The 26,039-nt window shown below is 44.7% G+C and overlaps 1 protein-coding gene and 1 pseudogene across 1 annotated transcript; both read right to left on the bottom strand.

Moving 5' to 3' along the window:
• Window positions 1-3,279: 3,279 nt before the first annotated feature.
• LOC126525834 (uncharacterized) lies at window positions 3,280-25,201 on the bottom strand. Its single transcript, XM_050173791.3, has 5 exons — window positions 23,440-25,201; window positions 18,012-18,153; window positions 14,757-14,927; window positions 12,143-12,304; window positions 3,280-4,070 (listed from the first exon to the last, which is right to left on the bottom strand). Exons 2-5 carry the CDS (start codon window positions 18,012-18,014, stop codon window positions 3,879-3,881), a joined length of 528 nt encoding a protein of 175 aa, XP_050029748.1. The 5' UTR covers window positions 18,015-18,153; window positions 23,440-25,201; the 3' UTR covers window positions 3,280-3,878.
• On the bottom strand, window positions 8,871-9,046 carry LOC126526089 (U2 spliceosomal RNA; annotated as a pseudogene).
• Window positions 25,202-26,039: the final 838 nt, after the last annotated feature.

Raw genomic sequence — 26,039 nt, 5'->3', positions numbered from 1 at the left:
AAGGGGCCGGTGGTGGGGGGGGGGGGGTGTCATATACGTCTGAAGACACCCTTCTTTCCGCCGGCTACATCCTGGGGGGGGGGGGGGTGACAGAAGACCTACGGGCCCCGGGTGCCAGACGACCTAGCTACGCCACTGGGCACAGCTAGAGGATGACGTGACATCAATAGAGTTGGGACTGTAGATATACCTAGTAGGAAGCTTGATTGGTGGATGACCCTTCTGTAGAACTGCAAATATGCGTCATTCTTGCTGCAATTGCAGGCTATCGGAATGCCGGAAAGTATGCAAGAACAGTAGACGGGTGTGGCTGGGCTGCCAGCTTCGAAATTTTGTTCAGCTTGGGGTCACGTCACAAGTCTTAGCAATGGCCATAACGGGCGCCTGCCAACTGTTTACTAGTAAACATAAGCATGCTACATTCGAAAATAAACAATAGACCCCAGGCTTCGTACACGTTCTTGAAATCCTTGAAGCCCCTCGAGTTTGAGAAGAAAAGGAAATGTTCAGGGGCCCTTACAACTCCTTCAAAATAAATGTCCTCCTTTGATTCCTTGAATACGGCTGTTGAAGGCTAATTCTGAACTTTCAAAGCGACAAAATCCACATAGGGTTTATGCCATGGACACTGTCTATCGCGGAAAAAAAATCAGATATCTTCTTTTGAGAGTATGGTTAAACGATTGCAATGTGGTGTGTGCACAGCCACTAACTGTTTAAATTGCCGTTGCCATGGTGGAACTGGACAAATCCAGATGAAGGGACTAAGCCGTGCCACCGTTTTGTTGTTTTGCTAAGTGGTTCATAACGCAGCCATCATACGTATATACGGCTCCGTTTTAGAGCCGAAGGCTCGAGAAGTACCTGACGGAAAGTAAGTTTCAGCCATCTGGCTTTAACCCGTACGACGAGAATCTCTGGTTGAAGTCAGGCACTATGCTAACAGACATGCTAAAAGGTGATTTACATGAATACAATGGGAAAGACAGCTTAGAACAGTGACCTTAGGAGCTTCAAGCGTGTGTACAACTCGGCAGCTGCTTAGCTGCGACAAAATGCAAAGTGATTTCACTACATTTCAGGGTATGTGTATGCACCAACAAGGTTTGTTTCCACCTCGAATGTAGGCCTTCGGCATCCTTGAAATCCTTAAATTTTGAGTCAGGTGTCCTTTACGAACCCTGAAACCCAATGCCTTGCAGCTTTCACGCGACATTCAAGATGCACACGTTTTCTTTAATAAAGGCAAAAAGCAGTCTAGCGCGTTCCTGAGTATCTATTTAGTGTACCAAATTTCAGCTTCTAGGACTTAACCACGGAAAAAAGGAATTCATTTGAGTGTTATTCTGGGCGTTGTCAAATTCCGCCAAGTTGTCGAACTCCCCATTTCATCGGCTCCGATTGGCCTATAGATGTCCTCTGCAACTGTTTCGAAACATTGTCATTGCAAAATTTCACAAAATATAGGCTCTATTCTGAGCGACCTTCTTGATTCTGAAGTTCTCGACACGCATGGCGGCTGCTGTACGGTCGCCATTATTCGCCACACTGGCTCTCTGATTGGTTTTGGAGTGGTCACTTGTTTTGAAATTTGTGCCGGGAAGCGGCAGTTTTGCAAAAGGCAATTTAGCGTTTTCACAAGGATGACGAAACCTCACGTGGAGCTGCAGAGTTTCTCAAATAAAGCTTTCTTTTTTTCTTCTGGTCCTTAATTTTTGGCAGCTGTACCGCGACATGTTAGCACTTCAGAAATATATACAGTGAACGTTAGTGTATAGAAGCCCGTGCAGTGAATCTGCAATTTCGCGAATTTGTGGCCTAAGGTAGCCGCCATGACAGCTTGTTGATTGGCTGAAAAAAATATCACGTGAGGAGCGTCGCAGGAATGGCCGCTTCGTAAACGTCAATTCGACGTTGCGTGACATTACGCTGGGCCGCCATTGCACAGTTTTCCGGCCATAATTTTTGGTGCGACGAGCCGCGCGAATTATCATAATGAGTGGCCATATGCAATGGAAGCCAAGAGGCATGTGGATCGTTGCATTTTCACCGTCGTTTGGGGCCATGAAAATCTCTTGTTAATAATTCGTGCGGGGTTGGCATTTGTGTTTTGAGCCATTGTTTTTTTAAAAGATGAATTCTTTGGAATAATATTGGTTGAACACTATAAACCTTGTGCGCCATTTTGTACTTCTCCCATAGCCGTGTAGTTCGTACGTAAATATCTGCCTTGATGGACTTGCGCCATGCGGGCAAGTCGATAGTATACTATGCAGTACATTGCCATGAGACAGGATAAAATGGACTGCGTCAAACCGGTTCGCGAACCATTATGAGTCCTATTCGAGGCTGAACCGGTATTCTTTTTGGTTCGACATCCTGAATCTTTGTGGCTTTTATGCAAGACCTTCGCCTGAAAGCGGCTCCTTGCAGAGGTAAGATACCGTGGCCGGAATATGGCAAAAACACAAATTGTTGCAAGCTATTGGCCGGAGTGGTGCTCCGCTTACATTTACCGCCATAATTGGCCTATTAAATGAGCACTGAATATGAAGCAGTAACGACGCACGGTTAAGTTGTATAGAAACTCGGCCTCATGGTTCCCGCATGTAAGAGAATTGCAGCAATTGCGGATATACCCAATGCATCATACGGGAAATTTAATGCACGGGAAACCTAATGCAACCCATAGTTGCAATTTCATATGCTGGAGTGAAGTTTCAGGCGTGGATAGTTTAAAAAACCACTTACGAATTAATTAATCAGTAACTTAGCTATAACAAAAACATTTCTTAGTTTTCTTTTACTTGTGTACTTCCATGGTTAGAAGTATATGTATGTTTGTTCCAGTTTCCCTTGATGTGGATATGTTTTTGGGCGTTACACGGCTAATTTGACTCTAGAAGAAAGGTTAAAACTGCGCGAAAAAAGAAAAAGACGAGGACAAGCAGAAGGAACACAAAACACACCACGTGCTTGTCCTCGTTTTTTCGCGCACTTCTAACCTTCCTTCAAGTAGGCAGCAACTAGCCCTCAAGAACGTCCCACTGACTCTAGAGCTCGCGTTGAAGTACCAGGTCTGGGATAATGTTGTGGACAATGTCAAATTCCGCCATATCGTCGAATTCGGCATCTCGTCAGCTACGATTGGCCCAGAAGGCTGCTACGCCCTCTCCGATTGGCTCAAAAATGTCGCCATTGCTGAGTTTGACAATAGGGCGGAATTTGACGATGTACAGAATCAACGCTGATGCAGAACAATGCTTCTGGTGTCGCCCTTGTTATTCCGATGTCACGGGAGCGAAATTCGTTAACGTCGTGCAACAATAAGGCTAGGTATGATGATGTTGATAAAAAAAAAAGACAAGACCGCTGCACGCGCTTCTTTTGACTACGCTCGCGTGTGGCAGCTGCAGCGAGCGCAGAACAGAACGAGCGAGTGCATCGTAACGTCATATGACGCAGACTTCAAGCGAGTGCCGAAAGTGGTTCTTACAGAAATAGTTTTTGCTGTTGGGCTAGCAATACGAAACAAGGAAGAGCCCAGCGTGTGGTGCAGTGTTGAGGGCGCTTCGATGCTTGGTAGTGTTACTTCAATGTTGAAAATGCTTGGACCGTAGCCTCCGAGATCGCACCAGTTTGATCTCGGAGGCCACTGTTTGTACCAGTGTATCGACGAGTCGAAAATTTGATTTCATTAAATCGCGCCCTGGTATATGTAATCTCTGTCACTATATGTATTTTTTTTTCTGGAAGTCGCAATACTTGAAGCGTTGACCGCCCAACGCACAGAGTCCCAACCCCTTCGGTCTACACGACGATCGCGTCGATTGGCGTCTTGCTCGGCGCGCACCACCATGACGCGCCCGCTGAGCACCCTAATAATAATTCGGCGGGAACGCCATGCCGTATCTTTGCACCATGGCGCTGGCGATGACGTGGAGCATCTCGTACTTCTTGAAGGCCACCGTCTGACCGTCGTGGTTGAAGCTAGCCTCCCACACGTCGTCTCCGAGGTCGTCGAACACGACGCATCGGTCGTCCGGGTAGGCGTTCAGTAGCTCCTTTATCTGCGAACGCAGCCAGCGCAGGAAAAACGCCCCCGTCCGTTTAGCGGGGTGGCACCCACATGGCGCGCGTACTTGGGGCCCGCGTCGCGACGCGTCCGTACCACGCGACGCGAGATTCGCCCGTACTTTGGCGCGTTCGCAAGTGCGCCACACTTTGCCATAAATTATGCTAATGTGAGTTAGGCCAGAAACAACGCAATACCTAAAGGTAACATAGACAAATAAATTTATACGCTAACGACATGTACGACAACACTTACAATGCAAATAGTACGCATTGCCACACATTCATGAGTAACCGACACCTATGTTGCCTTGTATACTCCAAAACTTTTATAGGTAACCAACCGGCCCCCACATAATGGTACTGGTAACGTCAGGCGTCAGGTAATGCGAAGCTTATAGTTAACTCATAGCAGACCAACTATTTATAAATGGCGCACGTACACCTGAACAACAAAAGCTTAAACGGCACCTTGTCAGGAAGTACAAGTTGGCTACTAACTAGCTTGATACAGCTTGAACAGGCTAGAAACAGCTATAACTATGTCAAGCTATAGTTAGACATCTTCAAGATGGCTAGCAATTGATGTCTGCAAGACATACGCTTCTAGTCATTGTGTAGACAATTACTCCGAAAAAGTGTCGAAATGTTGAAGGCGTTGCCACGGAGGATCCAGGGAAGCCTCAACGAATTGGAAGGGGTGGGATGCATAGAGTGAACGGGGTGGGGGGGGGGGGGGGGGGCGACACGGCCATTTTTGTAAGCGCGGAAGATGCCGTCGTGCTTCGGAAAAGGTGAGGGGATAGTTGCGTTGACAGGGTATATGAAACCCCTCGTAGCACGATCAGCGCCACAAATGGAGCGCGGGGAAACCGATTCTTCGTAGATTTCCTACGCACGTCTTGAAGCGCGCGCGCTCACCAGTTCAAATCTGGCGCCACGTTGATACGTGCTGCGACTTGGCGCCCGCAAAGGAAGCGCGCAATATAATAGGAAAGTAAAGAGCGAGTAGAAAAATAAAATGTACACCGTTCAAAAAACATATAAGCTGTGGCTAAAAGTTGTTTTAAGAGGAAGCTTTAGCTCGGGGGCTCCTATCTAAATACACGTAAAAAGAGAATTCGTTTTTCTCAGCAACCACTGCAGAAAATTTGATGAGGATTGTTGCATTTAAAAGAAAAACTTAAAATCTAGTGACTGTTGGTTTCGAATTCACGATTTATGTCCTCAATTTTTGATAAAGAATTGGCAAAAACCGAAAATTTTCGAGAAACGAAACTATCAAGTTTACAACTCTGTAATTCAACAACGAAAAACGATAATGCAATTTTGTGAACTGCATCTAATAGCCCATCTAAAGCGGACAAAATTTATGCGTTACACATAAATTTAAAAATAAATTTAGCAATATGAAAATACAGCTTTTGCAGAACCCGTATGAACAACGTAACAAATTCACCTGAGATATAAAATGACGTGTCGAATTTGTCCGCTTTTAACTATCTAGTAGGTGCCGTTTACACAACCGCGATATCTGTTCTCGATGCAGAGATATGAATTTGTAAACTTCGTGCTTCTATTTATTTCAAACTTCCGAATTTTTGAAAATTCTTTTAACAATATTAATGACCAAAATCGAAATTCCGCTTCCGACAGTCACTAGAATTTAACTTTCTCTCTCAAATGCAGCAAATTTCATTAAAATAGGCCCAGAGGTTATCTCAGAAAAACGTTTTTGCGTTTTACATGTATTTGAATAGGCCGCGTCGGAGTTGGGCGCGAGCTAAAGCTTCCTCTTAAATGGAAAATATGTAATCGTGAGAAAAGATTAGACAGCTTCATCCTAGGGGGCGCCACATGCTATGGTGGCGCTTCGCGATATTTTTTTTTTTGCCGATATTGAAACTTTTGGCAGCAGTGGCGGCGGTTAATTGGCGGTTCTGTCGTGCTGTTCGCTTGCGCAAAGTGATACGAGTTTTCGAGTGGAGAACTTTGGATCGTGTTTGCAAGAGCGGCAGCAACAACACCGCTTTATTTCGGTTCGGTAAGCGATATTATTGTATTGCTGAAGGGTTCCTACTTTTCTGGAAATCGTGTTCCACGATTTGAACGGCACGAACGTCAGTTAACGTTTCGGATTGTCGCGTTCGTGTAGTTATTGGCGGAGGCTGTTTCAGATTGCGAGCTTTTTTTTTTTAGGTTAGCAGAATTTTTTTTTTGCCTCTTTGCAACTTGAATGTGGTGCTGGCTCCGAGGCTACGACGGGAGCTGTGTAGTTCCGTTACCGACTCGATGTGCGGTTACGACACTGTACTCATCACTATGCATGCGCTGTATTAAAACGTGATCGCGTAATTAACACTCGCAGGTTGCCACTGCGGACGAAAAATAAACGAAACCACAAAAATATCGCTATCGCTGAAGGTCGCATCAACACAGTTCGTTGACCTCCCAAATCGGCAAAAAGAACTGCTAATGGCCCCACATATACGTAGTATGCACGTACGTCATTCAACGATACTCCGCGACTTCCGGTTTACGGCAGCGCCATGTTGGAGAACCTATAGGCCTATGCGCGCGCCTGTTGATAAGGTACCCCAAGATGGCGGAAGGTAGCGAAAGCAGACGACAGCAGCGGATGTGACGTCACGTGCATACTATGCATAGATTACGGAAGTGTGCCCACTTCAGTGTTAGACATGAATGCAATGCAAACAATGCCAACGGCAGGCAGCAAACAAGTGCGGTCGCCGTAGGTAACGGCCGCCTGCAGCTAAAGCCTATTTTGTACAATTATGACAATGAAGAGCAGAAGTTTATGATGATGTTTCAAGGGAAGCCACAAGTGAGTAAAACAAGATTATCAGCGGTTCATGAGCATACATATGCAACATTTCATGAAAATTGAACTATTCATGTGGTTCAAAAATCTGGCACTGCATCACTTTCTGAGTGCAAAAAAAAAAAAATACCACCTTTACACATTAGCTAAACGAAACTCGCAATTTCGTGGTTAAGAAATTTAGTGCTGCTTGACTCGTTTCATTGTTCCTGTGTGAAACTTAAAAAAAGCCTATCCGCAAATCACGGTGAACTCTAAATTACTTTTGCGTGTATTGTTTTGGTTGAATGCGTATAATTTATTTAAAATTATTTTTTTAATGTAACATACCTTAACCATCGGTTGGCCTTTTATTCCGTTTTTTTACCGATTGGTTTCTGCGCTGCACTGTCCCACGTGACTATAAAGACAGCTGTGTCGCTTGAAGTGCTGTCACAGAGTAGCGTGCAGTCAAAATAGCCTGCATCTTTTTTTCGTTTTTGTTGTTCCGAGCATATGCGCCTTTCATATATTTTTTCGGGGCGTCTGCCTTCACTCGGAGGTCTCATTTGAATTTCTGTGTAAGCTGTCACTGTTCATATGACATTCTACCTTTCTCACTGCAAGGTGAAAAACCTTGGATGAAGCGATTCGTAGCTGTCATGGAATGTTAACTTGAAGTAATGTCGGGTTAATTTCGCTCCAGGGAGAAAGCAATGACAACAAATTTGAGACAAGAGACGAGGTGAAAACAAGGTCCATTTTGTTTGTTCAATGGTGAGCTATCGCATTTCAACTGTGTACTTTACATCAGCCAGTGCAGCTTATGGCTGTTAACAGCCAATGTGCTATTATTTTGCTATTCAAACTTAAGTAGTCGTTTTTGCGACCTGCATCAGCTGATTAATGTTTTCTGAATTTCAGAGGTGGCTAGGAAGGACCCAACGTGAGCTAATATGCTGTCACACTGTATCAAAACAGTGACAGACCGGTTGACAAAACTGCTGTTTGAGCGTCATCTGCGACTCAAAGGTAAATATGACGCATTTTGTAACAATAGTTACATATAATTATTACTGCGTTTTCTGGCGTATATGAAAGCGAGCTATGCCTGCATTTATTGGCGGGGACCTCTAGCATTTTAGTTTTAGTTATAAATATAAGTCTGAACTCTAGCTTTCAAAAACTGCGATTCGAAAATGTTCGAATATTCAGTTGGATACGGATATTCGGATCAAATAGAATATATTGATGGCTGTGCGGCAGCAAACACGGTTCTTAGCATTTGTTTCTATCTAATCTAATAATTTTGGGGTGATCTTGTGCCAAATTTTGCAACGATTTCGTGCTGCTAGCGAAATTTTGCCTGTAAAGCACATTTAGCCACTGAACGATACTCTTTGAGGGAAAGTCAGCTTATCAGTAGCAAAGGCACAAATTTGCGAACGAGGGCGCACTTTTTTTTTTTTTTTTTTTACAGCGCCACTTTCAATTTTGCTTGACAGCAAGTGCGATGAGTGACGACTGGCGCAGGGTGAAATGCCTCCGATTTTACGGGCATTTGATGCGGTATGATATAAAGGCACAGGCTGGCAATGACAGCTAGTCGAATTACTAAATTTTCCAAGTTAACACGAGCCAAATGCACAATGCTTTAGTATAACGGCTTAGTAGTCTAGCTTTTTTTTAACGTTGTCAACGTTAATTGCAATGTTCCAAAATGAAAAATTATCGTAACTCGCTAATAAACGTATGTGCGTGTAATTATTCGATATTCGATTCGATGTTCGAAGCTAAGTATGCGACTCGTATTCGAAAATTTTTTTATATTCGCACACCCCTATAGTTGACACTCTTTGAAGTTCCAACCTTTGTCTTCAAACAATAATCGTCATCTAGGTATAGCGTGGCTTTCGTTTTACAGCGAAGCTGCTTATGGCTAGGGTTCCGGGCATTGTTGTTCTACATGTGAGAAAAGCCGTGGACCGACCCCGGAGATAGTGCAGTACAGGGCCAGCCCGCGGCGCAGCTGAAGCAGGCTTCAAGCACTCCGCCAACGTTCAAAAATTTAGTATCTTGGGTCCGAATAGAAACGTTATCATATATTAAGCTGATAAGAACAGATAGTACGCTTTGACCCGCGTCGGCCATGTCTAGGTTCGCACCGCCCTCTCCTTCTCGGCGTTCCAAGCGCTTGCGTACTTACGTTCCTTTCCTTCCCCTCTACCGTGGTGGGGGGGGAGTCTGGTCGAAACGTCCCGCGTGTTTAGTCTAGTCGACATTTGGGCACCGGTTGAACATCCTAGGGGCAGTGCACGACAACAATAACAGAAAACAGGAAAGGCACAGGACAGCGTGCTGAACTCGCAACAACCTTTATTACAAAGCGTACGCGTACTTAAGTATTACCACTTGCACCCGCGAGCCTCTCCCATCGATGGCGTCATTGTCAGTGCGAAGGCAAACAGCCAAGAGAAATAGCAAAGAAAAGAAAGGCAGGGAGGTCAACCAAACGAGTGTGCGGTTTGCTACCCTACACTGGGGTTGAGGGAAAGGGGGAATAGAAAGAAGAGGAAGGAACTGAAGATGAGTGTGCGCAGTGAAGCACCGTGACACCAAAGTGGAGTTCCATAGGTGGGGATCTGCGTTGATCACATCTGGGGCGACCAAAGGGTCAGTGGTCGTTGCACAAATAGGAGGCTGCGGGTGAGCTATGGGGCTTACTTAAGCTTACTTAAACAGCCAAACCCTGTAACCTAATGATATGCTACGAAATGGAGAGCACGTGGGTGTAGGTGGTAGTACTCGAGTAGGTGTACACGCTTTCCAATAAAGGTAGTTTCGAGTTCAGCGCTGTCCCGTGTCTTTCCTGCTGTCTGTTTTTTTGCCGTCTTGCGCTGGTCCTTCAAGGCGTCACCTCCGGCTCCTCGGGGCGGCGGTCCAGTCCTCCACGGGAATGTATATAAAAATCACGGTAAGTGATTTCGTACCTTTGTTCAAAATGCTGCGTCACCTTTGTGTCGTGTGCTGAAGAGCTTCGCTGGTCATCGACCTTCAGTAAGTGATTCCGTACCCTTGTTCAATATGCTGCGTCACCTCTGTGTCGTTGGCTGAAGAGCTTCGCTGGTCATCGACCTTCAGTAAGTGATTCCGTACCTTTGTTCAATATGCTGCGTCACCTCTGTGTCGTGGGCTGAATAGCTTCGCTGGTCATCGATCTTCAGTAAATGATTCCGTATTTTTCTTCAAAATGCTGCGTCACCTCTGTGTCATTGGCTGAAGAGCTTCGCTGGTCATCGATCTTCAGTAAATGATTCCGTGTTTTTCTTCAAAATGCTGCGTCACCTCTGTGTCGTTGGCTGAAGAGCTTCGCTGGTCATCGATCTTCAGTAAATGATTCCGTATTTTTCATCAAAATGCTGCGTCACCTCTGTGTGGTGGGCTGAAGAGCATCGCTGGTGATCGACCTTCAGTAAGTGATTCCGTACCTTTCTTCAAAATGCTGCGTTACCTCTGTGTCGTGTGCTAAAGAGCTTCGCTGGTCATCGACCTTCAGTAAGTCATTCCGTACCTTTCTTCAAAATGCTGCGTCACCTCTGTGTCGTGTGCTAAAGAGCTTCGCTGGTCATCGACCTTCAGTAAGTCATGCCGTACCTTTCTTCAAAATGCTGCGTCACCTCTGTGTCGTGTGCTATAGAGCTTCGCTGGTCATCGACCTTCAGTAAGTCATTCCGTACCTTTCTTCAAAATGCTGCGTCACCTCTGTGTCGTGTGCTAAAGAGCTTCGCTGGTCATCGACCTTCAGTAAGAGATTCCGTACCTTTCTTCAAAATGCTGCGTCAGCTCTGTGTCGTGTGCTAAAGAGCTTCGCTGGTCATCGACCTTCAGTAAGTCATTCCGTACCTTTCTTCAAAATGCTGCGTCACCTCTGTGTCGTGTGCTAAAGAGCTTCGCTGGTCATCGACCTTCAGTAAGTCATTCGGTACCTTTCTTCAAAATGCTGCGTCACCTCTGTGTCGTGTGCTAAAGAGCTTCGCTGGTCATCGACCTTCAGTAAGTCATTCGGTACCTTTCTTCAAAATGCTGCGTCACCTCTGTGTCGTGTGCTAAAGAGCTTCGCTGGTCATCGACCTTCAGTAAGTCATCCCGTACCTTTCTTCAAAATGCTGCGTCACCTCTGTGTCGTGTGCTAGAGCTTCGCTGGTCATCGACCTTCAGTAAGTCATTCCGTACCTTTCTTCAAAATGCTGCGTCACCTCTGTGTCGTGTGCTAAAGAGCTTCGCTGGTCATCGACCTTCAGTAAGTCATTCCGTACCTTTCTTCAAAATGCTGCGTCACCTCTGTGTCGTGTGCTAAAGAGCTTCGCTGGTCATCGATCTTCAGTAAGTCATTCCGTACCTTTCTTCAAAATGCTGCGTCACCTCTGTGTCGTGTGCTAAAGAGCTTCGCTGGTCATCGACCTTCAGTAAGAGATTCCGTACCTTTCTTCAAAATGCTGCGTCACCTCTGTGTCGTGGGCTGAAGAGCTCCGCTGGTCATCGACCTTCACAGAGTGGATTGGCTCATAATCTTTTTAACACTGCGCACCCAGTAAAATTTTAGGTCACGATCGGCAAGCGCGTTATCGGCGTATGGCAAGCGTTACTGACAGGAAAGCAGCAAGCGGACAGTCTTCAAGATAGGAAAACGCGAGCAACACGGATGACGATTATTGTTTAGGGACAAGGCGTGCCGCGAAGGGCACAATCTTTTTATGGTGTAGGTTTTATCTGTTATACAGGTGGTGCCGAAATTCAGCGCTCAGCGACCAGTTCCTTGGAATGACCGAAACGGATCTCGAAGCTGATGCCATTGCGGATTGGACGCGCCGGAAGCAATCGCAGGACCGGACATACGTCTTTAGCCGCCATTTTTTGGCCGTCACCTATTTCCGCAAACGACACGTTCACAAACGTCTATATAAAGCGCAACAGACCAAAGGGAACGGTCAATTGTTTTTCTTTTCCGCTGCACATTAGACAAGGACGACAGAAGAGGACACGCTCAGAGCTGTGTGCGTCCTTTTTCTGTCGTCCTTCTCTGATGCGCTGCAGAAAAAGAAACCATCGATCGCACGCAGCGCCACCTAGCCCAACGCTCAACCTTGGCAAAGAGAATGCAATCGCTGAAGAGTTAGCTTAGAGTTTGCTCCAAATCCGAGCACTTATCAGACCGAACGTATAACGAGCGTGTTGTAAACGGTATACCTTGTAATCGAGCGTGCTGGCGTCGTCGTAAGCGAAGAACCCTTTCAGGTCGCCCCCGACGCGCACATTCCAAAAGTGGGTGTGGGTGGGGTTATTGAACTCGTACTTGAAGTCGAACTCTTGCAACGGGTATTCGTTCGTGCGGCTGTCTTTGGTAGTGAACTGCTGACGCAGCGCAGGAGGCGCCGCGAGAAGTGGAACAGAAAAAGACAACGCAGCGTTATCAGACTCCGAAAACAAACAAACAAACAAACAAACAAACAAACAAACAAACAAACAAACAACCAAACAAACAAACAAACAAACAAAGGACACGTTTAGTAGGAATTATAAATGAGTAGTAACAAAAAACGTCTTTGAAATAGTAGTATCTCTATCGCGCCCTTTCGTGTGCGATTAGGATGACACCTGGTGACTACGAAAGTTGAAATGTATAAGATATTTTAATTTCACACTAAAGCAGGTATCGAAATGCGGGACCTAGAGGGATCGACATTATCGTGACGTCATTAGGCAGCACGGTTTTCTGACGTCGTGAAACAATAAGGCTAGCTATGGTGGCGTTGCTCAGTAAGAATAAACAAGATGACTGTAAGCGTGTCTACGTACGGTGCTCTTACTATCATCATCACCAGCAGCAGCCTATATTTAAGTCCACCGCAGGCCTGCAAATCTCTTAATATCATCACCCCACCTAACTTTCTGCCGTCCTCGACTGCACTTCCGTTCCCTTTGCACCCATTCTGTGACTGCAATGGTCCAGCGGTTATCTGCTCCACGTGTTACATGGCCTGCCCAGATCCATTTATTTTTCACGTACTGTCATCTAGAATAACGGCTATCCCCATTTGCTCTCTGATCTACACCGCTCCCTTCCTGTCTCTTGGCGTTACGCCTAACATTTTTCGTTCCATCGTTCTTTGCGCGGTCCTTAACATGTCCTCGAGTTTCTTTGTTACCCTCCAAGTTTGTGCCCCATATGTTAGCACCGGTAGAATGCAATGATTGTACACTTTTCTGCTGCCGGTCATGATTTGGTGATGCCTGCCCTGCATGCTCCAACCTATTTTTATTCACCTGTAAATTGTCTTCTCATGACCAGGGTCCCCTGCGAGTAAGTGACAGGTAAATGTACTCCTGCACAATTTTTATAGCTGACTGGTGACCATGAATGCTTGTTCCCTTGCACGGCTTTTGAACATTGTCTTTTGCACATTAATCTTCAACCATACTTTGACATTTTCTCGGTGAAGATCCTTAACCATTTGGCGCAATTCATCCCCAGTGTTGTTGAACAGGAAAGTGTCGTCTGCAAAGCGAAGTTTGTTGAGATGTTTTCCGTTGATCCTCACTTATCCTTCTCAGCCTAATAGCTTGAATACGTATTCTAAACTTGAGGTGAATACCACTGGAAAGATGGTCTCCTTGTCTGACCCCTTTCTTCGTAGGTATTATTCCACTTTTCTTGTGGAGAATTAAGACAGCTGTGGAGTCTTTATGGAGATTTGTACTAAGATATTTACGTGTGCTTCCTGTACTCCTTGATTACGCAAAGCGTCGCGACTGTTGGTATCTCTACTGAATCAAATGCCCCTTCATAATTTATGAGATGCATATAGAGAGGTTGGTTGTACTCCGAATATCGCTCAACTACGTGACTGATGACATGCATGTGATCCATTGTTGAATACCCTGTCTTGAAGCCAGACTGCTCTCTTGGTTGATTGAAGTCGAGTGTCGCCTTGATTCTATTGAAAATTACCTTGGTGAATAATCTATACAATGCAGAAAGCAAGCTCATGGGCCTGTAATTATTCAATTATTCAACGTCTCCCGTGTTATAAAGAACTATAATGTATAACGCTGTCCTAATCGAACACAATTTTCATAGATAACAAGAAAATTTATTCACCCGTAGGCACGCTTATAACTGTATTAAATATAACGTATCGCACACGCAACACATCGTACTTGATATAATCAATACAGATGAGCAAACCAAATAGTGCACAGTGTCTGCTTGACACCGGGCACTATTTGACACCTCATAACCCGCTATTACAGTGCACACGCAAAAGCATCATTGTCAGCCTCGACTTCGTGAATGACACTGCGCCATGCCAATTATAGGTTTGCTCACTTGCCAGAGGCCAAGTTATTTATCGCATTTTAAACAACTGTCTTGTCCGTGCAGATAGGTCTTTGTATCAGTCGTTTCGGGCTGAAACCTGAACGTCAAGGGCAAATTTTACAGGTGATCTTGATGTCACAACGCAGGCATAGTTAACGCTTTAGGCTGGAAAAACTACCGTTTATTTTGCAATTGGCCTAGCGTGTATATTATCAGAGCAAAGTCGTTAAGGTGCGAGCGGACTCCAGCTGACTCTGCTCTCTTTGAGAGGAGAAGGGCAAGTGCATAGCATTTTGTGCGTGCGTGCGTGTGTGTGTGTGCGTGTGCGTGTGTGTGTGTGTGTGTGTGTGTGTGTGTGTGTGTGTGTGTGTGTGTGTGTGTGTGTGTGTGTGTGTGTGTGTGTGTGTGTGTGTGTGTGTGTGTGCGTGTGTGCGTGTGTGTGTGAATTTCGGAACCCCGCTTTGAGCGCGCTGCTGGGCTCACCCTATATCGAGAGAATCGGATGACGCTCTCATCCTTGTCCTCCATGTCCACCCTGAAGTCGATGTCCCGGTTGAGGTTCTTGGCGTAGTTTATCGACGAGGAGACCGAGAAACATAGCTTGTTTTTGTTCAGGACCTGCTTCCAGCGGGGGAATTCCTGCAGCATGCCCAACTGGGAAAACGCGCAGCGATAAGTGAGCGTGAGTCGGGGTGGACTTCGCGAAGCGCGAGCCTGCTGGAACGCAGCAGCTCGAAACTGGACGCGCAGTCTAGCGCCCTTCTCAAACGAGCGAACGACTCTGTACAACGAAATGACCTGTACAACGAAGGAATGATTCTGTCCCGGTTCTACGGTGAGCTGCGCACTGTAAAATAATTCACGTACTTATTCACTTTAAAGGCCGAGTGCGAATTACTTCATAGTGTGCGATGCGCGACCTTTAGAACGAAGTAACCTGTATAGCGAATTCCTCCGGACGCCCCAAACACTTCGCTATAAAGGCGTTCGGCTGTAGTACACGTCCAACTTGGCTGTATTGAACACATGCGTTATAAATAGGCTTCCGCGTTTTCCCGTATTCGTTTCTATTTTTCAAATTCAGGGGTTATTTATGGGTGTTTTCTTTTTCGGTGTCTAATTTCGATACCGAAGAGAAATCGCTGTTTATAGAGGCTTGTGTTGTAAAGGGACTGTGTAATTACGGGAGAAAAATATAACGCTCCTGGCATTGCACAACTTTATTTAACACATAACACTCTACGCCGCTAGTTAATGCATTAACGAGTGAAATTAACAACAGAAACGCGACACTTTCAGGTGCACGAAGTTAATATTCCTAAATACTTGGAAAGATTAAATACTTAGAAACCATCATGGCGGTGCAGATAGGAGAAGGGAATGGGGGCAAGTAATGTGGTTTCAATAGAAACGAACGATCCCAAGGTGACTTTAGTGTAGCTGGATTCCGAGTCAACGAGAAAAGCAAAACAAGCAAGGTAGAAGTAGGGTTGAAGTAGCGTACAAGTAAGATAAGTAAGACAGAAGAGTAGGGTAGAAGTTCAAATTCGGGCTTTCCGAGTTCTCACCGATCCAGAGAAAACCGCCTCGGAGGTTAGTTTTCGGTGTGTATCAGCACACGCCGAAAAGACGGAACCCCACTTATAGCCATACCTGCCAACCTTTGAACTTGAGAATTTGTAAAAATCCCATGGATATGACCTCACGAGTCTCACGGGGTGGGGGTGAGAAGTAAGGGTAACACGTTAAAAAAAAAAAAAAACTTGCTTTTAGCACGCACCTTCGGTGGGATGCATACACATTTTAATAATGGTGATCTAAATTTAGACGCAGCACTCAAGCAGCTGCAAACTTGATCGAAAATTGTTTTGAGAGCAGTGACTTTTTCAGCCGCAATGCTGCTTCCAATTTCGCCTGCTTCAGGAACTTGTCTGAATAAACTTCCTCGAAGCAGGTATAGCCCTCTGTTATAGGCCGCTATAAGTTATTAGGTTGCTACGGAAGGACGGCGCAGTTAGGTAGGATCTCAATTTAATTTTTACGAACATTTTTTTTTTATTTTACGCTGCCCTATCATAAGCAGCCTCAAAACTCGAACAGAGCTCCTTGTTCGTAAAACTTAATGCAATCTTCGTAAAATTGTAGAACGAAGGTAAATATGCAAACTTTACACGAAAAAAAAAAAATTGCGAGAGTTGAGAGGCATAGGGTTACAAAGGTGCCACAAGAGGACACTTTCGATCGCGATCACAACTTATCCTTTGTTTTGAACGCGACCGATTCCGATCGGGATCGAATTTCGCGATCGAGATTGGCTCGTTTTCGCAAGCTGCTGGAGGGAGTCAGCGGCGACTGAGAAATTCGATCTCGATCGTGATCGAAAGTGACGTACCATGACGTTAGACTCTACAAACATTATTGTAATTATAACAGTGGGCGAACAAAAGAAACCTCGCGGTCGTATAGTTAATGTTTACATCGCGTTATGGTTGATAAGAGCGTCGCGAGATGTCGCCGCCAAAGCTTCTGGCCACGTCTTTAGATACTATTCGCTAAAGCTCCCTAATCAGACATTTGGCACAGCGTAGACGCACATACATACGCCTGTGCCCGATGACTCATTACAATTCAGCGCCGGCGACGCTTTAGCTTGTTTCATTATAAATAAATAATAATAATAATAATGTGTTGTGCGCGATCATTCTCTATACTTCTTAGCACCTCTACTTTCTCACCATCACAGCTAATCCTTCCTTTTGAACATTTCCACGTTCATTACCAAGCTATCGCCTTACTTTTTTGTACCTATTTACTTACTCTCCTCGCCACTGAGAGGGAGTGAACAGATATAAAGATTGTCAAGGAGAAGAGTTGTTGCCCTGACCAAGACGTACGTGTACTCTTGTTGAAATGTTGGCTATGTGGGCAAAGGTTTTTCTTGTTTGTCACTTCGTCTCTATCTTCCTGTGACCGGTTACTTTGTCTTGACAAGTGGAACAGTGTCGCCAGAAATCGCCACCAGAGTCAATCTGTTTGGCGTCTACATCTTCCGGTGGTTCAACACCCACTATGCTAAAACCCTCTATTGAGAGTTTCAGCTTGTCCCCAGACTTCTTGCCGATTGTGGATTTGCAAGATTACTGGAGACGTAAATGTGAATGGCCTGGTTTGTGGCGCCACCTGATATCTCAGAGCTCAACCAGAGCGTACACAGGGCTACAATTGCAGTACCCAAGTGTATTCTACTTTACTGCTAGTGACAATTTCTGGCAGCGGCGTAATCGTGAAAACATCGCCAGTTAATTGTTTGTTCGACAAAAACACTCACGTAACGGCCTAAACCATTGTGGTTAGACGTAGCGTCACAAGGTGTCGCCACCGGCGTTGCTGCTGCCGGGTTTACCTCTCCGGTAAACCGGTTGTTTACCGGAAACCCACTAAACCGCAAACGGTAACAAGATTGCGGACACGCTAAAATAATGTGTTAGACACAAGATAGTTTTAGCTGGTCCGTGAAATTATTGCAGTTTACGGAATACCGCCTTACGGTAGCCGTGGGAGACAGTAGAAATGCTGGGTACCTTGTGGCGCTTTGTCCATCCGCAATGAGTTGGAAACGGGTGTTCTCTTCGAAGAAACAACGACGATGACGACAACAACAACAAAGTAAGAGACTGCATATAAACGATTACGTTTCCGTTATCGGAGGGGCCGAAACCGATCCGCGAGAATACTGACCATGCCTCGGATGCCGGGGAGAATTCCACGAATCGGGTTCGGAGGCGATGCCCAAAGGAAACGGGGGCTGGCACCCACGAACTGCACCGTGTTGGGCTCATCGGTTGTGTTGCTCGTGCTGAGGCCCACGATGTCAGCGACGCTGCGATTGGGAGTGAACGCAGGAGAAAGAGAGAGAGAGAGATAGATAGATAGATAGATAGATAGATAGATAGATAGAGAGAGAGAGAGGGGAGGGAGGGAGAGGGAAAAAGAAAACTCAGACCAAAGGTCGCCATTTCGGCCCGATTGTTCAAATCGAGCTCGAATCGCAGAAGGGTGTTCGACTCGTTCCGGAAAGCAGACTTCAGGGACGCATTCGCAAAGGGTAAGGAACGCCGAGCGCCGTGTCGCAGCACAAAGGGACCACTTCGAAGACGAAAGCATTTCAATGTGCACACAAATAAATTTCTCCGCAAATTATTCAAAGCAGAGCTAGTCTCAAAACTTTTCGATACCACCTCGTTTCAAGCATCGGGTGCAAAAATTAGACTGGAGTCCTGCATTCTACGGTGTCTCTCAAGGCCACATTGTAACTTCAAGACGTTAAACAACATAATTTTACTTATACTGTGCGCAAGTCTGCGGCACCGACTACGGACGCAGTACACTTTTTGCTCGCGATATAATCCGATTCAGGCTGCAATTGGTTTGATGGAGGGACGTGATTAGGAAATTTACAGGTATGAAATAGGATTGTCGAACTAGGGAACACCGGGGCAAGAGATCGACACAAGCACACCCACATGTGCAGACAAAAAACGCATGCAGAAACACATAAACACACAGACAGGTGTACACGCATTCAGAAACGAGCACGATTTATCGTTTCTTTATTTCATTTATTAAGCACAAGTAATTTCCCCTATGTTGTCCTTGGTGTCAGTGTTTGTTGGTTTCTTATGATACGACTAATAAATATCAGTACCCTCGGTTAACCCCCTTTCTTCTCGTTTTTTTTTCTGCCGCCAAAATTACTTTATACATACAGCGCTGCGTGCAATTGAAGGATAACACTGTCAAACTCGGGACTTTTCCCCAAACAACCGTTATTCAAGAAATACCAACTTCTCACAGACAATCATGTGTTTTACTTTTCATTTACTGCAGTATTATGCATGGTACCAAAATCAACTACACGTGACGATTCTCAAATCATGTCACCAAAATATACCCATTGTACGGAAACAGAGAAAACTAGTTCCTCAAGCACTTAAGAATTACGGCAGACAAAAATGAAGTTATCTGGTCACCACAAAGCTAAATAGCCATAGTCTCGATCAACTGTAAGCAGCCCACCTAGGGCGAAGAAAGAACACTTTCTCGCTGTTTCTCACGATAAACGTTCATTCCTCCTCCTCTCATGTGAATACTCATAAGGGATAATACAAAATAAAAAGAATAATCCACAACGACTTAATAATTACAGCCATACAGCATTCTATAACTATGGACATAGCATTTGGTACTTAGTTTTGACTGCGGTGTTCTGAAAGCAAATGTCGCAATTGTATCACTCATTTGTACACCGCACAATGAATACTCGTGTTTGCTGATGTGTTATTTCACGTGTGATAGAAATATGTTTATCCATATTAGGTTGTTAACAAACAAATATAATGTGCGATTTATTATTTCAGTCTAATGCATGTACAAACCTCGTATTATCGGTCACTCGCATTAGTACTGACACGGCAACACTTTTGGCATAGTATATCATGTACACCCTCCTATGACAATTGCTGTAATACTATCACCAGATATCAGTGATCACCTCCTCGTTTCTTTTTGCCCATTACAAGAAAGAACTGAAAGCATGAACGTATTGAGCTCCTATGGACATATAAACTTACAGACGCTGAATTCGTCCCTGACCTTTCTAGAGGATATTAACTGGGAAGACATCGTAAATGAAGCAGATGTCAACAGAGCATATATATTGAAAATCTAAAGGAAGTTATGAGTTGGCTTGTCTGATTAAAGTCCGAAAAGAACAAAATAAAGAAAGCAAAAAAAGGAAACCGCGGACAACGACAGTTCTCATAAAAAAAAGATTGACAAGAAAAACAAAATGTAGCATCCTTTTGTCAAATGACGACATCCTGTAAACTTACTTAAGCAGTTCAGCAAGAAAAAGTAAATGCCGAACTTAGGAAAGCCAAGCCAAAATATTATGAAACGCTTTTATCACGTATTCACAACGACCCCTCAAAAATCTGGCATGGCTTTAATAATATTGCCCAAAAGACAGCGTTCAATGGTGTCGTACTACAGCCAACTGGCCATGGTGCAGTTCCCGCAGGCGCTGAATTAAACGCTCATTTCATAGCTAGTGGGGAATGTGCGCCTTTCACTAGTATAATTTCAGACGGTATATTGGTCACTAAGAAACATAGTGCGGTCAATTATGCTTCCATATGTGAACGTATAAGGAGTTCACCATGCACCAACTGTCCGCCAGCAAGCCACGCTACTACTTCCCTATCTCCGACGGCACACCTCGAGGTGCTAGGAATAATCAGAAACCTTAAGAATCATACAGCTGCCGGTTACGATTCCACTAAAACCGAAACCATTAAGCATATATCTCAGATTTTATTTACAAACCTTTAGCTCACATTATTAATTGCATGCTGCAGGTCTGGTGTGTTCCCGGAGGGTCTTTAATACAGCGAGGATATGCCCAGTGATGAAATAGGTTGGTGATATAAACGTAATAACTACAGGCCAATTTATGTATACTCCCAGTGCTATCGAAACTATTTGAGACCATTTATCAGAGAGCGTACAAAATCGTTTCTGAGAAGCATAAAATGTCCGAATCGCAGCTCTGGTTCCGGAAAAAAAATTGTCTACTGAGCAGGCCCCACTGAACGGGAAGCAGGAGATAAAAAAAAAAAGCAAGACAGGACACGATGGGTCTGTTTCTAGACCTTCGCAAAGCTTTTGATTCCATGGATCGTGACGTACTACTATCTAAGCCTAATGATTATTGTGTACGACAAATCGCACTTGACCTGACGAAGAACTAACTAGCAGACAGGTTACAGTATGTTTCTTTCAGTATCAATTTGTTACAGAGGTTCAAAATAATTAGACGTGCACGTGCCCCAAAGGTCAGTATTTGAACCATTATGATTTAATTTACGCATTAATAACGTATAGTTTACCGAATTGCCAGATTATAATTATGTGTGCTGATGTCGCTGACGTCATTCTCACTGCCAAAACACTTTCGCATTTGGAGCAATTAGCTACTGATTATTTAAATGTGTGATCAATATTACTGCGCAAAAGCAAATCAGAATTAAAGGTAAATAAAACAAAATATGCTATTTTAGTGCCAATCATCAAGCCTTTGAATAAAAACAATTTTGAATGACACTGAGATAGAGGAGGTAGAGGTACAGAAATTCTTAGGTGCCTCGTTTCAGAAAGACCTGCCTTGGGATACACCTGCAGAAAAATTAACGTCAGAACTAGGCAGTGCTGTAGGGTGCCTTTTTAGGTTTGCTGAGTTGTTGCCTCTGTGGTTAAAACAAGACGCTGTATTATACTCCATTTTATTACAAGTTGTCATAATGCTGCTCAGTATGCATGGGGCACGACACGCAACCAAAATTTATGCAAAATAACTATGACAGAGACTGGTGCTGCGATCTTTAGAGCACCCGGACGGCTCACGCTAGGATCAGAGAGGGATCGCAGGTTCAGTTACCAGGAAATAACTCACCACTACAGGTTAGCCAGGGCAGTGTACCCGCCAGCACACAAATCGCTCAGCAAGCGACAAAAAGTAGCTTGGAGACGACTTCAGACGAACACCTGCCCCAACCCCGTAGCCTATCACTGCTACTACCCGGACCCCTAATACATGTAACCATTGTAAGAAAAAAAGCGGATTTGTTCCATATTATGTGGTCGTGCCCAGCGGAATATCACACAAATCACGCAATAAGTAATACTGAGCAGTGGGAGACCATGTTGCTCAGCTCCGACCCTGACCTGCAGGCCAAGGTCAACAAAAGAGCTGAAGAAGCGACCCGGGCCCATGGGCTCGTGGCTGCCTAACAACAAGGTCATCCGTCAATACCTTGTTTTCAAATAAAGTCTTTACTCCCTCACTCACTCACTCACTCACTTGAAAACTATCACGGACGACTACAGGAGTTAGGCACTCATTAACTGTTTCTTAAGCAAGAAGTAACTAAGGTATCAACTTTCAAACTAATACAGCATGCTAAAAATAATAACCTATATCAGGTCGCGACACCTAAATCCTGAACCCAATATTGCCTGCGCAGAGACATAAGGACGCCACGAATTAGAGCTCGTTATGGCAGACACCATGAAAGCCAACAAATTCCAATTTTGTTAACTGGACTAGGGCGGAAAACTTGATTTTAAGAAACGTTAAACAAAAAGCACCTTAGAAAATTGATGTCGGAATATGAAACTGTACTACGTTTCTTCGGGAACTTCTATTTTTCATTTATTTTTATATCTACTATAACTCTGTGTGCGTGAATGCACGCACTGTTGGCTCTATATATTAATTATATGTGTAACTAATTCCCTTTTTATTCATGCTGCTCTTTGGAATAAACTGTAAAACTTGTGACTGAAATTGCATTGCCCGTACAGGTGCACTTTCTCCGCTCGAAATGCCGACTTCAGCAAGAGCACTTATCGGGCTTTGCGCCTTTAGCTCTTGATCCGCTTCCTTTCTTATTCAAAGTATCAATCAATCAATCAATCAATCAATCAATCAATCAATCAATCAATCAATCAATCAATCAATCAATCAATCAATCAATCAATCAATCAATCAATCAATCAATCAATCAATCAATCAATCAATCAATCAATCGAAAAATCACTGTAACAGGCATTAACACCTCGCGTCGTGTGTGCTGATACGTTTTAAAATGTTTTGCCAATCATTGTCAGCTGTATTTAGGGTGGCCAATGCTAAATCAGGGTCCATCTGCCTTTTGCTTCAGTTTCCCTCTTTCTTTCAAAAAAAAAAAAAAAAAAATTAAGCTTCACTTTACAAACATAACGAACGTGAGTCGTCCTTCCCCCTCCTCTCCCGTCCCTCTTTCTCATAAGACGGGAACAGTGGACGATGTCTCGGTGTGTAAGCTGAAGCTAAGGCGAGAGTTAAAAAAAAAAAGGAAAACATACCGGAGGCAGATAACCTACCGATATGAGCCAAAAACACCAGTTCGCGGAGCATTACGTTTTCTTAATATTTGCCGTCTCAGTGAAGCCGTCGTGCAGTAATCGCGCAAGGTAGGTTCAGAACTTTGCCGGCTTGTATTTTTGAGTGCTAGTAGAACATGCAAAATTATAAACGTGGCTAGAATTCTACAAGTAGGCAAACTACCTGAGGATGTGCCTGACGTGCTTCTCGATGACGTCATCCGCATCCGGCCACACGGCGCCGGTGTGTATGTAGCTCCAGTCAGGCGGTACGATTGGATTCACTTGGCCTCGGAAGATGCCAAACTGGAAAGATTAAAGAAAAAAAAAACGCCGGACAAGGTCTCATTTCTTGGAGCGACATTTATCGAGAAATAAATGTTAAAGGGAAACTAAAGGCAAATACTAAGTCGACGTGGACTGTTTAAATATAATTCCAGAAACATCGCAGCGCTTGTTTCGCGCCAAGAACAGACTTAGTTTACGAGAAAATTGCATCCGAAGGGTCAGAATGCCTTTTTCGAAATTCAGTCGTGTTTCCAGATTAAAATTCTTTTTTTCAGCTAATGAATGGCCACTACCATATTGATACCTCGCACATCTTAACACCTTTAACTGGTCATGCTACTCATCATAAACACTCCCTAGCAGTAACCCAGTTAACACCGCACAACAACTGCTTCAAGTACTCTTATTTTACCGGAACAATAGTTGATTGGAATAAACTTCCTGATGAAGTCGTTACACAAAATTCTTTATCCCGTTTGCAGGCGCACCTGCACTCACGACTCAACCGCACACAGTTTATTTGCTCCTTTTTTCATGCATTCTGTCCTTTTGCCATGTTGAATTCAAGCGTCGGCATGATTGCTTGAACTATATGTTTGTGTGAATGTACAGGCGCCGAGAAAAGTGGTATACTCCACGCAGTCCACGCAGCGGGAGCCGGAGCAACGGATGGATGGATGGATGGATGTTATGAGCGTCCCCTTTGGAACGGGGCGGTGGGTTGCGCCACCAAGCTCTTGCTACTATGCTGCCTAATATCCTACCTAGGTTAACCAATGAAAAAAAAAAACACTATGAACTACCGCGTCCAAACTTTCTGATCCCCTATTGCGAATTGTGCTTTTGTACGTCTCCGTCTTTTGTCATTTCCCTACTTTTCTTCCACCAATCCTCCAATCGCCTCTTACTAATGTCTATTGCGGACCTGTTTGCTTTACCACTGCTCCCGCTGAACCCAAGGGCTTCAAGGAGGCCAGTGGTGCCTAAATCGACCGCTGGGTAGACGTCTTCACATTCTAATAAAATATGCTCCGTCGTTTCCCTAGCTTTACCGCAGCAAGCACATGCTTCTTCTTCCTTCTTATATCTCGCTTTATAGGTGCGTGTTCTAAGGCATCCCAATCTCGCTTCGAAAAGTAATGAGCTTCCCTTTGAGTTATCATAAATGGTTTCTTTCCTGATTTCGTTTTTTCCTCTTAAGTAGTTACTCATGGCAGGTTTCTTTTCCATTGCCGCCACCCATGAGATTAATTCAGCCTCTCTGACTTTCCGCTTGACCTTCCTTGTTGCTGTGTTGCCCAACGGCAAACTGCATCGCAGCGCCATCTACAGGCAGCATCTGGGATCATGTCTGCCGATAATATAGGGCACCCATTGGCTGTCTCGATCCCAGATGCCGCCTGTAGATGGCGTCGCAATGCAGTGTGCCGGTGCTCCGGCTCCCGCTACATGGACTGCGTGGAGTATACCACATTTTTCGGCGCCTGTACTTGTGTGTTCCCACCCTGCTAAGATATTGTAAAAGATCGCAGTATCTATAAATAAATAAATAACTAAATAAATAAATAAATAAATAAGATCTCCCGCCACCCAACCGGGGGAGTGGTGACGTTGCATACGTCATCACCGCGCTTTGCTGCCGTCGGTGAGTAAAACACCGCCCGACAGACGGCGCATACCGAGCCAAGACAGAGCGGTGGACTCGCCGCTGCAGCTGTTTTTTGGTCAGGTGGCGCAGACCGTTCCGGTATCGCGGGACATCACGCGGAACTTGAATTCTCTGCTATTCGCGGTTTGTGCGAATTTCGCGAGCCAAAACCAGCGCCGCACTGCGCGATAACGAAACTAGTGAAACGCGAAAGCGTGGGCGGCGCGGAGTTGAGCGAAAGCGAAACCTTTCTACCGCCCGCGTCGTGTCAAGGGTAATTTCAATGATTTCTTTTTTTCTAAAGAAATGAGATAGAACTGGACAAGGAGCATTTTATTTCGTCTCATAATACAATGCAAGGATATTGTTTGCAACGCCTGGTTGAGCACTAGTGACATAATTTAACCGAGGAGTGCTGTCATCATCGGGCAAGTGCTTGAATGTCCCGGGGGAGTCTCTAACGATGTCCTCCATTTAGCTCGATTTGTCGATTATTAAGGCTCTGTTCGCGGTAATATTGACGCCTTAGAGATTGTCGAGCACTAATATATCACTTTAGCTTGACTTAATATTTGCCTTTAAGTGTCCCTTTAAGCACGAATATTACTACCTACACAGCGAGCAAGCTAGTACAATCCCAAGCAATCTTGCAGGCTTTAATTCTCGCCAAATTTGTCGAAATAGATTACGTTGGCTCATTGTTGGACCACGTTGGCTACGCATATGTGGTAGCATTGGATTTACATAGGGCGTACATTGGCATCGCTTTTATTAGTGCACAGTGAATGCACCGATGTTCTAAGTATACGCATGCAAGTACAGTCGCGTTGTACGTATGTCGCACATAT

Source organism: Dermacentor andersoni, chromosome 8 (genome assembly GCF_023375885.2).
Source record: "Dermacentor andersoni chromosome 8, qqDerAnde1_hic_scaffold, whole genome shotgun sequence".
In the NCBI taxonomy this organism is placed as follows: Eukaryota; Metazoa; Arthropoda; class Arachnida; order Ixodida; family Ixodidae; genus Dermacentor; species Dermacentor andersoni.
This window is presented reverse-complemented; position numbering and strand designations above follow the sequence as displayed.